Below are 13,241 nucleotides of genomic sequence, written 5' to 3'. Positions count from 1 at the left end.
TACAAAAAATGACATGCCTGCCTAAAAAAATGCCCGCTAAATGCCTGCAAGAGAAAAAGCCAGCCGCAGAGAAGCCATATCCCTGAAAATATAAGAAAAATGCTGTTTTTTAGGGGTTCTGGACATGCTACAGAGCTGAAACTTCACAGGTACACCTTTTAGACCCCCCAGATGCTAAATCCAAAGAAATTTTTTATTTTTTTTTAATTTTTCCAATAATTGGCTCTCTATCAAAAAATTATAATTTTTAAGAACTTTTTTTTGCGTGATCCCTCTCCGGCATGCCACAGTCCAGGTGTTAGTCCCCTTGAAACAACTTTTCCATCACTATTGTGGCCAGAAAGAGTCCCTGTGTGTTTTAAAATTCGCCTGCCTATTGAAGTCTATGGCGGTTCGCCCGGTTCGCGAACATTTGCCGATGTTCGCGTTCGCCATTCGCGAACGGCGAATTTTAGGTTCGCGACATCACTATTTAGCAGGTGACCATGTTGGCCAGATGGACCAAGATCTAAAGGAGGTAAGTCAATGTATATAGTAGTGCTTGAAAAGAACATTTACAACATCACTAAAAGGTACACCGGATTCCTAGCAGGAGAAAGCCAGCGCGGATTTCTGCTCGTGCACACATGCTAATTTTTTCGAGTGAAGGGGCAATGTTAAGAGATACTATTCCAGTTTTTCGTGTGCATATTCGTGCTCAAAAGCACACTAGCACGCGTGCATAGCAAATTGCACTTGGAATCCAGTGACCTATTTAAATTGGCTCATCACTGAGCAGCTGCTGAATGGTCTTCACCTTGTTCCTGTGCTCACGAGACCTGAGCTGCTGTACCTGCTTACCCATGTATGACCCGGCTTGCCTTTGGACTCCGCTTCTGCTCTTGCTCTGTTACCTAACTACTCCGACCTTGACCTGTTTACTGGACATGCCCCATCTGGTGACTCTGTACTGCTTTGCCCAGCTGTTGCTGACCTTGGCTTGCCTTCAGGACTTGCTTTGCTCACTGGTTTCGGTTTCTTGCTGTTCGGATGTTGCTGCCTGCTGCTCGTCTCCTGATCCTGCTCCCGTCTCCTGCTCTAGTGCCATACTTCCCAGGACTGCGACTACCAGTTCTACCCACCTACCGAGTGGACATCACCAGCCAGATACTACGCCACTCCTTCACCGTACACTCTCTGTCTCCATCTTCAGGAGTGTTGGGCAGGAGGTGCAAGAGAGGCTTTCACAACGTTTTAGTCTTCACCAGGAATGTGATAATCACTCAGTTCCAGCACCCCCCCCCCCTTATCCCCACATACACCAGTTAGGCCTGTTACACCCGATTCCAATGCCATTGCCACAACAAAGTAAGCTGGATAAAAGATCTTTTGCAGATGATAGACTGTAGTGGTCAGCCCAGTTGTGTAATCTGATCTCCCCTTCTCATCACAATAAATATCTAGCTCTTCTATCACCACAAAGTCTTCCTTTGAAGCTTCAGCTGAAGATCAGGGGAGATCAGGCTACACTGCTAGAGGGACCCAACCAGCAGTGACACCCCCTCCTTCTCTCTCCTAGAGGGACCCAACCAGCAGTGACACCCCCTCCTTCTCTCTCCTAGAGGGACCCAACCAGCAGTAACACCCCCTCCTTCTCTCTCCTAGAGGGACTCAACCAGCAGTGACACCCCTCCTTCTCTCTCCTAGAGGGACCCAACCAGCAGTGACACCTCCTCCTTCTCTCTCCTAGAGGGACCCAACCAGCAGTGACACCTCCTTCTTCTCTCTCCTAGTGGGACACAACCAGTAGTGACACCCCCTCCTTCTCTCTCCTAGAGGGAACAAACCAGCAGTGACACCCCCTCCTTCTCTCTCCTAGGGGGACCCAACCAGATGTGACACCCCTCCTTCTCTCTCCTAGAGGGACCCAACCAGCAGTGACACCCCCTCCTTCTCTCTCCTACAGGGGCCCAACCAGCAGTGACACCTCCTCCTCTCTCCTAGAGGGACCCAACCAGCAGTGACAGCCCCTCCTTCTCTCTCCTAGAGGGACCCAACCAGCAGTGACACCTCCTCCTTCTCTCTCCTAGAGGGACCCAACCAGCAGTGACACCCCCTCCTTCTCTCTCCTAGAGGGACCCAACCAGCAGTGACACCCCCCTCCTTCTCTCTCCTAGAGGGACTCAACCAGCAGTGACATCCCCCTGCTTCTCTCTCCTAGATGGACCCAACCAGCAGTGACACCCCTCTAGTGGACAGCCTTCCCAGAAGAGTTGAAGCTGTTATAGCTGCAAAGGTTGGGCCGACTCAATATTGAACCCTACGGACTAAGACTGGGATGCCATTAAAGTTCATGTGCGTGTAAAGGCAGGCGTCCCAATACTTTTGACAATATAGTATATTTAAGTGCATCCACTTGTGAAGTCTACCATTAAGGAATCTCCTTCACCAGCCACTGTGATACTACCGCCATTACATAACGCTTATTAGAGCCCAAGACCCCACATTACAGAGGTCCAATAGCGCTGGCAAAATAGCATCAGATCAGATGGTTCAAGGTTTCTCCCAGCATGGAGGGTAATATGGACTCTCAATCAAGCATCAAACAATATCCAGATCTGTCTGAGGAGGGGTTCACACTGGTGCGAATTGGATGTGGGTTTCCCCGCATCCAATTCGCATGACAAGAGACTGCTCTCAATGGAGCCGGTTCACACATCTCCGGGGTGGCCGCTGAGTGCATTGCACAAGGGTCCTGTGCCTCTTTGGCTCCAGGAAAAAATTCGGGCCTCATTCGTCCCTTGAAACAGGGACGCACCAGACCACTGCTGTGAGACGTGTCCGCACACAGTGTAAACCCAGCCTCAAGCAAGAAGAAGGGGAGGAGGAAACCTCGTAGTGTAGTGTATTCCAAAATGTTTTATTAAAAATGAGGTCATATACTCACAGGAGCAGAAACAATACAGCATAGAACACAACAAACAACACAGGGCCGAGCTGGCGTCATGACGTCTCCATTAAGCGCCGCCCTGACGTGTTTCGTTTCACAGAACATCTTCGAAGGGGTTGTCAGTCTTCCTGTCTAGGGATTTTTCACTGTACATAGAAAACAACAAACAAAACAGGGCCGAGCTGGCTTGATGACGTCACCATTAAGCCTCCACCCTGACGTGTTTCGTTTCAAAGAACATCTTCAGAGGGATTGTGGGTGTTTGCGTCTAGGGATGTTTCACTGCACATAGAACACAACAACACAGGGCCGAGCCCACGTGATGACGTCACCATTAAGCCCTCGCCCTGACTGGTTTTGTTCCACAGAACATCTTCGGAGGGGTTGTGGGTGTTCGTCTTTAGGGATTGTTCACTGTAAAAAAAAAATTATTGACATGCTCCTGAGGCTTGAAGGGTCCAGAAGAAGTAGGGGTGTCCCGCGAAACGCGTAGACGACTGTCCTCAATGTGATTATGGCGAACCTCCAATGGCACCTTTTGTATTGTATTGTTTTGAGTATGGCGTTTGGAAGTTTTAATATAAGACGGCTGTGAGAAAATATTATTTTTACAAACAGTGGAGATACTTCTGTGTGTCACTGTCGGAGGCATAATTAAAGTCCCCAACATATTTGTTTTTTGGGATCAAAGGGAAAATGTTGCTGCCAGAGCTGCAGGTCGGCAGGATACAAGGAAAGGCAGTGTAGGAGCCAGAGTTCAGTGTGCTTCTCCAACGTATAGCAATTTATGGTTCCTACAGAAGACATTACCCTACACCTCAAAGGTTGTTTGGGTCCTCTGATGTTTGGTAAGCCAAGACATCTGTGGGAAACATTTTCCGCACTCAAAGCAGGAAAATGGCATCTTACTCGTGAAAGATCTCTGATGTGCGTTAAGAAGGGATTTCCAGGGAGAAAATAGGAGTTGTAATATGGCTTCTCCCCTGAGTGAGGTCCTTTAGGTGCACCAAGGTCTGTAACATTTCACGCACTCAGGTCAGGCATATGGCTTCTTTCCGTGTGCGATCTCTGATGTCTGTAAAGACAGGACTTCTCCGAAAAAGATTTTCTGCACTCGGAGCAGGAATACGGCTTCTCGCCTGTGTGCGACCTCTGATGCCTAGAAAGATGGGCCTTCTGCGTAAAACATTTCCCGCACTCAGGGCAGGGATAAGGCTTTTCGCCCGTGTGCGATCTCTGATGTCTGAAAAGATGGGCCTTCTGTGTAAAACATTTCCCGCACTCGTAACAGGAAAACATCCTCTCGCCTGTGTGCAATATCACATGTTTGGAAAGAGTGGATTTCTGTGAAAAACATTTCCCGCATTCAGGACAGGAGTAAGGCTTCTCCCCCGTGTGGGATCTTTGATGTATGAGAAGGTCTGAACTCTGTGGGTAACATTTCCCGCACTGACCACAGGCATACGGTTTCTCGCCCGTGTGCAATCTCTGATGTTTGGAAAGACTGGATTTCTGTGAAAAACATTTCCCGCACTCAGAACAGGAATACAACTTCTTGCCTGTATGCAACCTCTGATGTCTGAAAAGATGGACCTTCAGTGAAAAAATGTCTCCGCACTCAGAACAGGAATAGCGATTCTCTTCCATGTGACGTCTGTAATGTGCGACCAGTTCTGATTCATGAGGAAAACATTTCCCGCACTCAGAACAGGAATGAAGCTCCTCCCCTATGTGACATCTTTGGTGTACGGAAAGACTTAGTTTAGAGTTAAAACATTCTCCACATTCAGGACAGATACATTTCTTCTTCCCCTGAATTCCGGCACCATCCCTCACAGTACGAGGTTGCTCAGAGTCGGAGGGATTCCATGGTCTATCCACACTGTGAAGTCCACCATCCATAGTTGAGCTCATTGTCTTTTCTCCTCCACAATCTCCTGTGATGTCCTCATCTTCCATTCTACAACCTGGAGATAAAGTGAGATGATCCATTGAGGGTTTCTTCATGGCGTGTTCTGGAAAAATATAAAAACATCGTCAATAGATATGAGAGGGTTAGTTCACTTCCATCAAGATTCCATATGGATCAGGTAGATATGAGTGAGCAGATTTCCCACATTGGCTGATATCACTCAGCTCCCACCCTACTCTGGACCAATCAGTGTGCAGTAACAGAGCAGAGATAAGAGAAGAATATATTATGGGTCACCTGTGCTGATCTCTGTAGGAGTGTCCTCCTCTATGAATGTCCTCATCATTCCAGCCTCCTCCGTATATTGCTGATCATCCCTCACATACGTCTCTTCTACTTCACCCTCAACTTTCATCTTCATCAGATCTTCACCCTAAACCAACAGAATGGCAGAAAATAACATCTGTAACATAGAAGTATTTATGATGTGAGATCACATAGAAAATATCATCTTGTAGAGTCCACACATCGTCTCCACATGTCAGAGTGTTCAATCACTTTATGTTCCCGACCCTCAACTCCACCCACCTGATGATGGTGAGGGATGGTGTGACCTTCCTGTGTGGAATCCCGGGAATACAGAGGACGGGGACATCTCTCTGGTGGGTTTTTCTTTTTAGCTGGCTCTATCATAACATCCTCATAGAGATCCTCGTGTCCTTCAGAAAACTCCTTCATCACTCCATACTCCTGATCGTCCTCTTCGAACTCTTCTTTAACAACAATATTATAATCCCCGAGGTTTCCACTCTAAATATAGAAAAAAAAAATTATTATAAGGATTTTTTATTAAAAGAAACAAGCTTGTGTATAAATGATAACTATCAGTGATTGTTCCTCATCTACCTGATGATGGTGAGGGATGGTGTGACCTTCCTGTGTGGAATCCCGGGAATACAGAGGACGGGGACATCTCTCTGGTGGGTTTCTTGTATTAGGTGGTTCCATCATATCCTTATAGAGATCAGAGTGTCTTTCAAAAAGCTCCTCCATCACCCCATACTCGTCATCCTCCTCTATATACTCTTCTTTAACAATAATACAGTCCCCGAGGTTTCCACTCTAAATATATAATAAAACATTTATTGTAACAAACAAGCTTGTGTATAAATCATGATTTCCAGTGATTGTTCCTCATCTACCTCATCATGGTGAGGGATGGTTTGACCTTCCTGTGTGGAATCCCCGGAATACATCTCGATACATCTCGATGGTGGGTTCCCAATGCTGGATCCATCCATGACATCCTTGTAGAGATCATCGTGTCCTTCTAAATACTGCTACATACAGAAGTAGACATATATTACAGTCACCATCCAGACACATCCCTTGTCTGTTACTGGATAATGTCCCAGAATTCCCAGCACCGCTCACCTCTCCTGTCAGAAGCTCCATCATCTTCTTGGTGACTTCTCGAATCTTCTGCATGTTGTGTCTCTCAGGTTTTAGGGAGTCACATGGAGGCACTGTGATGGTCATATGATCACCTGACTTCAGAAGAGGAAATCTCTGTAGAGGAACCAATAGGAATATCATGTTATAATCCCAGAATCCTCCTCACCTCTCCGGTCTGGTCTGTGTTTTATTACTAGAGATAAAAGTGATGTCATGTGACCTCCCAGAATCCTCCTCACCTCTCCGGTCAGGTCTGTTTTATTACTAGAGATAAAAGTGATGTCATGTGACCTCCCAGAATCCTCCTCACCTCTCCGGTCAGGTCTGTGTTTTATTAATAGAGATAAGAGTGATGTCATGTGACCTCCCAGAATCCTCCTCACCTCTCCGGTCAGGTCTGTGTTTTATTACTAGAGATAAGAGTGATGTCATGTGACCTCCCAGAATCCTCCTCACCTCTCCGATCAGGTCTGTGTTTAATTAATAGAGATAAGAGTGATGTCATGTGACCTCCCAGAATCCTCCTCACCTCTCCGGTCAGGTCTGTGTTTTATTACTAGAGATAAGAGTGATGTCATGTGACCTCCCAGAATCCTCCTCACCTCTCCGGTCAGGTCTGTGTTTTATTACTAGAGATAAGAGTGATGTCATGTGACCTCCCAGAATCCTCCTCACCTCTCCGGTCAGCAGGTAGATGATCTCCAGGGTGAGGTTTAGTATCTTCTCAGTCATGTGACCCTGGTCCTCCTCCATTCTCATTGGTGTGATGTGATCTATGCGGGTTTCTCTGTAGACGGATAACAGAGAATGATGTGGACTGTAATCGTTGTACAATATTAGAATGGGGATGTATGGGGGATAATATGAGGGTTTCTGCCATGTAAGATCGGCCTCGAGGCGGTTCATAGAAGCACATGCAGTTTAGGGTTTGCTATGGTTTGGGGGTCCTGGAGTATTTTAACATTTCATCTGCTAGCAGTGGCATAGCTAGCATAACTGGAGCCCGGGGCCAAACATTTTTAAAAAACCTCAGCACACCCTCAAAAAAAAAAAAAAGTGGCGCGCTTACAGTGGGAGGGGCTTAAAGAACCATTAAATAAAAGCTGAGCCTACTCACTGTTAGGTATACACAGCAAACATATTTCTTGGTTACATGCATAGTCCACTCCACAGAATACAACCAGAAATGACCTCCTCCAGCCAGTACAAGTCCTCCCCAAGCCCTTATTTCCCAGTTCTCAAGCAACATCTCCAATCTCCCCCCATTACAGATTCTTCCTGACAGCCCTAAATCCCCCTCCTAGCCTAACCCCCTTAGTACAGACCCCATTCCCTGCTTAACCCCTCAGTACGGACTCCCCCCCCCCCCCCCCCATTACAAACTCCCTCAGTACAGATCCTCCTCCCAGCCTAACCCCTTTGTACAAACCCTCGTCCCTGATTAACCCCTCAGTACGGACCCCCCCCCCCCATTACAAATTCCCTCAGTACAGATCCTCTTCCCAGCCTAACCCCTTTGTACAAACCCTCTTCCCTGATTAACCCATCAGTACGGACTCCCCCCCCCCCCCTATTACAGACTCCCTCAGTACAGAGCCTCCTCCCAGCCTAATCCCTTTGTACAGACCCCATTCGCTGCTTAACCCCTCAGTACGGACTCCCCCCCCCCCATTACAGACTCCCTCAGTACAGATCCTTCTCCCAGCCTAACCCCTTAGTACAGATCCCATTCCCTGGTTAACACCTAAGTACGGACTCCCCCCCCCCACCCCCCCCATTACAGACTCCCGCAGTACAGAGCCTCCTCCCAGCCTAACCCCTTAGTACAGATCCCATTCCCTGCTTAACCCCTCAGTACGGACTCCCCCCCTCATTACAGACTCCCTCAGTACAGATACTCCTCCCAGCCTAATCCCTTTGTACAAACCCCGTTCCCTGCTTGACCTCTAAGTACGGACTCCCAAAACCCCCCCCCCATTACAGACTCCATCAGTACAGACCCTCCTCCCAGCCTGACCTGTACAGGAGGCTGTCCGCAGTAAGGTCTCATATGCATTGAAACAAAGATCTTGCATTCCTGTTGATATTCTACATGGCTAAATTAATTTTCACAGGAATGCGCCGGTGCACAATGGCCCACGTCCTCATCCAAGATGGACGCCAACCGGCCTTTATAAGGGAGCTAGCTGCCTTCAGAGATTGCTGGTTGATCTTCGGGTCTCTAGTGCGCTTGTACCTGTGAACCTTGCCTGCCTAATCTCTCAGCACAACCCCCCCCAGTAAAGACTCCCTCAGTACAGATCCCCTCAGCCTGACTTGTACAGGCCCCCCAACGTACAGACCCCCCCCCCTCCCAGCCTAACTCTTTAGACCTTCCTCTCCCAGTTCAACTCCTCCATACAGAACCCTCCAGTACAGTCCCCCCTCCCGCCCTATTCCCCTCAGTACTGACCCTCCTATCCCAGTCCAACCCCTCCATACAGAACCCCCCCCAGCACAGCCCCCTCCCGACCTATCCTCTCAGTACTGACCTTCCTCTACCAGTCCAAGACCTCTACACAGAACACCCCAGTACAGTCCCCCCTCCCAGCCTATCCCTTTAGTACAGACCCTCCCCAGTACAGACCTTCCTCTCCCAGTCCAACTCCTCCCTACAGAAGCCCCCAATACAGTCCCCCCTGCCCTATTCCCCTCAGTACAGACCCTCCCCTGTATAGACCTTCCTCTCCCAGTCCAACCCCTCTATACAGAGCCCCCCAGTACAGCCCCACCTCCCGGCCTATCCCGTCAGTACAGATCCTCCAAGTACAGACCTTCCTCTCCCAGTCCAACCCCTCCATGCAGAGTCCCCCCCAGTACAGTCATCCCCTCCCAGCCTATCCCTTTAGTACAGACCATCCCCAGTACAGACCTTCCCTTCCCAGTCCAACTCCTCCATACAGAACCCCCTAGTACAGTCCCCCCTCCCGTCCTATTCTCCTCAGTAAAGACCCTCCCCAGTACAGATCTCCCTCTTCCAGTCCAACCCCTCCATACAGAACCCCCCAGAACAGTTCACTCGTCTAGCCCAGTGGTCCTCAACTCCGGTCCTCAGGGCCCACTAACAGGCCAGATTTTATGTATTACCTTGGGGAGATGCAGACTAGAGTACTGCAATCACTGAGCAGCAAATTATATCACCTGGGATGTATTCCAGTTATCTTGCAAATCTGGCCTGTTAGTGGGCCCTGAGGACCAGGGTTGAGCACCACCGGTCTAGCCTATCCCCTCAGTACTGACCTTCCTCTACCAGTCCAACCCCTCCATACAGAACCCCCCCCCATACAGTCCCCCCCCAGCCTATCCCTTCAGTACAGATCCTCCCATTACAGACCTTCCTCTCCCAGTCCAACCCCTCCATACAGAACCCCCCCCCCCCCAGCCTATCCCTTCAGTACAGATCCTCCCATTACAGACCTTCCTCTCCCAGTCCAACCCCTCCATACAGAACCCCCCCATACAGTCCCCCCCCCCAGCCTATCCCTTCAGTACAGACCCTCCCCTCCCGGTCCAACCCCTCCATACAGAACCCCCCAGAACAGTCCCCCCCTTCTAGCCTATCCCCTAAGTACTGACCTTCCTCTACCAGTCCAACCTCTCTATAAAGAACCCCCCCAATAAAGTCCCCCCTCCCAGCCTATCCCTTCAGTACAGACCATCTCCAGTACAGACCTTCCTCTCCAAGTCCAACCTCTTCATACGGAACCCCCCAGATTAGTCCCCCCTTCTAGCCTATCCCCTCAGTACTAACCTTCCTCTACCAGTCCAACTCTTCTATACAGAACCCCCCAGTAGAGCCCTAACCTCATGGCCCCTCAGTACAGACCCTCCCCAGTACTGATCTTCCTATCCCAGTCCAACCCCTTCATACAGAACCCCCCAATACAGTCCTCCCTCCCAGCCTATCCCCTCAGGACAGACCCTCCCAGTACTGACCTTCCTCTCCCAGTCCAACCTCTCCATACATCCCCCCCCCTTCCTCCTATCCCCTCAGTTCCTCCCCCTTCTCCAGCCTAACTACTCAGTACAAAGCCCCTTCCCAGTCAAACGCCCAATACAGACTTCCTTTTAGTTTAGATCTCATTTCCAATCAGTGGCAGTTCAGAGTGTGGGAAGCCCACCCCTCGGCTGTGTCACGTGACCGGAGCCGAGGACAACTGCCAGAATCTGTTCTGTAATGCCTATAATACGAGCACTACAGTGCCGCTTCTGCCTGTAGGAGTGACACAAAAAAGAAAAATGTCGGGCGGGTGGCCGGCGGGCACCCCGGAGTGTTGGTAACTAGTGGGGTCAGCACTCCCGTCACCCCCCCCCCCCAAGTCCGCCACTGCCTACCGGATCGGAAATCCTATTCTCTATGTAAAGTCTTTTATTTGGAGATTTTTTTGCTTGTTTTTTAATCTCCTGGCAAAGAAAACTGAAGAGGATTTCCTTTACCTCTAAATAAAACCCCTCAATCCAAAATAAACGTCGTAAAATACGTTCTCTGAGAAGGTAACACATCTCCAGAATGAAGACAATGTTCCAGGCCCCGTAAAGGGGGGAATGTTCTGACCCTGAAGGGGTAATCTAGGTTTCCCCACTATATATGTGTGTATCATCATCTGCTGGAGATAAAAGAGGTCACAGTGACTATGGAGGAAGAGGACGAAACATGACAGGGGGGGTTACTGGGTGTAAATAGAAAATAAGATCTTATTACCTCCTCTGCTGCCACTTCCAGCAATGTCTCCTATCCACTTCCTCTCAACTCACCTCTGACCCAGAACTTCCTGTCTGTAGCTGACATCACTTCCTGTTTTCCATAGAGACTTCCTGTCTGGGTAGAAGTAAGATCACCATCTTGTGGAGATCAGAGGAACTGCAGCCCGCCGAGAAACGTCTCGTCTCGTAGTGCGAACACAGCCTTGTGCTGTGTGTGTATGTACTGTATATCCTTATAGATCAGTGGCGGCTGGTGCTCAAAATTTTTTGGGGGGTGTGGGCGCAAAAAGAAAAATGTAATAGGTATTGATTCGCGGCAAAAAACGCGGTAAAAAATTGCGTGACTTTGACATCATACAAGTGTGAAAGGGGCCTTCAGTAAACAAGGAACAGTGGAAGGGGGGTTGTTTAGGGTGGAGAGGCAGGGGGGTGGGTTTGTTTAGGGTGGAGTGGCAGGGAGGGGAGGGGTTGTTTAGGGTGGAGAGGCAGGGAGGGGGGTTGTTTAGGGTGGAGGGGGGGGGGTTGTTTAGGGTGGAGAGGCAGAAGGGGGGTTTGTTTAGGGTGAAGAGGCAGGGAGGGGTTTGTTTATGGTGGAGAGGCAGGGAGGGGGGTTGTTTAGGGTGGAGAAGCAGGGAGGTGGGTTTGTTTATGGTGGAGAGACAGGGAAGGGGGGGTTGTTTATGGTGGAGAGGCAGGGAAGGGGGTTGTTTAGGGTGGAGAGGCAGGGAGGGGGGGGGTTTGTTTACGGTGGAGAGGCAGGGAGGGGGTTGTTTAGGGTGGAGAGGCAGGGAAGGGGGGTTGTTTAGAGTGGAGTGGCAGGTAAGGGGGGTTTGTTTATGGTGGAGAGGCAGGGAAGGGGGGTTTGTTTAGGGTGGAGAGGCAGGGAAGGGGGGTTGTTTAGAGTGGAGTGGCAGGGAAGGGGGGGTTTGTTTAGGGTGTAGAGGCGGGAAGGGGGGCTTTGTTTGGAGTGGAGGGGAGGAGGGATTTCTTTGGGGTGAAGAGGCAGGGAGGGGGGAGGAATTTGGGGTTTGGGAACCCCAGAGCTGCCAATCACTTCCCAGCACCACAACACCCAGCAGCCCCCACCCCCCTTCCATGAAGCCCTGCAGAAGCTGAAAGTTGGGAAAGTTATCAGAGGTGGGGGGAGGGAGAGCCTGGATCATGGCAGAACACATTACTCACTGAGTAGAGCAGTCACTCGGCAGCCGCCTGCAGAAGAGCCCAAGGAGGGGAAGCATGTTGCTGGGAAGAGTCACCAACTGAGCTAAGGGGGTGAGGCGGGGCCAGCGGGGGGGGGGGGATAGTGTATGTGGAGACACTTAACCCTCAGGCTGTAGCACGACACCTATCATCATCAACCTGTGCAGTGTCAGAAAAGGCTGGGAGGCAGTGAGCAAGAGCCAGAGTCAACAGGCAGACTGGGCACCTACAAACTACGTCATCGGTTGCTATGACGCTGGTGGTTGTAGCAACAAGAGTCTGAAAGAAACCTTGAAATGGAGAGGAAGAATCGGAATCGGACTGGCATGTAGGAATCCTCACTTGGTGAAATATGTGAGAGTACACATTGCATTCATTGAGGATATTCCACTGAGTGCAGCCCAATGCTCCAGCAGTGGGCTCCGGGACTTCAGCTAAGATCAGCGGGACCCCGGGACTTATGTGGCCGCCCGGGACGGTTGGAAGGTATGCTGCTGCTGCTGGCTGGGAGAGGAGCAAGAGGTGTCCTGGCCTGGTCAGACTCTGAGTCAGCAAAGTTCCCCACTGGACTCCGCAGTCCCACACACAGGAGAGAGAGGAGGCACTAAGGCAGCGCCTGCTTCAATTATCACTTACCTGCTCTTGGGCTGGCTCTCTCACGACCGGACCGACTGCAGTGTCACTGGCATCTGCTGCTCTCTGCTGCTGAAGAGTGACAGGACGGGAGTCGGGAGAGATGTCTCCACCGACCATGCTCGCCGCTGCTCCTCCTCGCTCTGCCGGGAAGGTGACGGGACGGTGAGTGACTGACGCACGCACCGCCCCCACGTGACGTCAGACGGGATGTCCTGTATGATTGGTCCAGGCTGGAGTTTGGACAAATCACAGCCAGGACAGGACTACAGTAGGGAGTGTCGGGGGGGGAATTGCTCTGTGCCCCGATGACACCCAGAAGGCCGCCAATCGGCGCCTCTACGTGGCAGCACGTGGGATGCAAAACCC

General features: G+C 50.3%; 6 protein-coding genes across 6 annotated transcripts in view; 4 read left to right on the top strand and 2 right to left on the bottom strand.

The window, feature by feature from the left end:
- Positions 1-13,241, top strand: part of LOC309564447 (uncharacterized protein) — a 714,240-nt gene that overhangs the window by 365,179 nt on the left and 335,820 nt on the right.
- LOC309563950 (uncharacterized protein) overlaps positions 1-13,241 on the top strand; it is a gene marked incomplete at its 3' end in the record, with an annotated part of 302,349 nt that overhangs the window by 132,466 nt on the left and 156,642 nt on the right. The window lies entirely within an intron of this gene.
- Positions 1-13,241, top strand: part of LOC309563951 (uncharacterized protein) — a gene marked incomplete at its 3' end in the record, with an annotated part of 261,782 nt that overhangs the window by 119,513 nt on the left and 129,028 nt on the right. The gene's annotated exons all lie outside the window — the stretch shown is intronic.
- Positions 1-13,241, top strand: part of LOC309563953 (uncharacterized protein) — a gene marked incomplete at its 3' end in the record, with an annotated part of 229,314 nt that overhangs the window by 119,016 nt on the left and 97,057 nt on the right. The gene's annotated exons all lie outside the window — the stretch shown is intronic.
- The window catches only part of LOC309563956 (uncharacterized protein), a gene marked incomplete at both ends in the record, with an annotated part of 64,247 nt that overhangs the window by 11,041 nt on the left and 39,965 nt on the right, over positions 1-13,241 (bottom strand).
- Positions 3,859-5,270, bottom strand: LOC309562809 (uncharacterized protein). Its single transcript, XM_082267117.1, has 2 exons — positions 5,139-5,270; positions 3,859-4,944 (listed from the first exon to the last, which is right to left on the bottom strand). Exons 1-2 carry the CDS (start codon positions 5,260-5,262, stop codon positions 3,953-3,955), a joined length of 1,116 nt encoding a protein of 371 aa, XP_082123243.1. The 5' UTR covers positions 5,263-5,270; the 3' UTR covers positions 3,859-3,952.

The sequence above is a fragment of the Pelophylax lessonae genome, assembly GCF_965119305.1.
Source record: "Pelophylax lessonae genome assembly, chromosome: 9".
In the NCBI taxonomy this organism is placed as follows: domain Eukaryota; kingdom Metazoa; phylum Chordata; class Amphibia; order Anura; family Ranidae; genus Pelophylax; species Pelophylax lessonae.
Note: the sequence above shows the minus strand (reverse complement) of the source record. Positions and strands in the feature narration are given on the sequence as shown.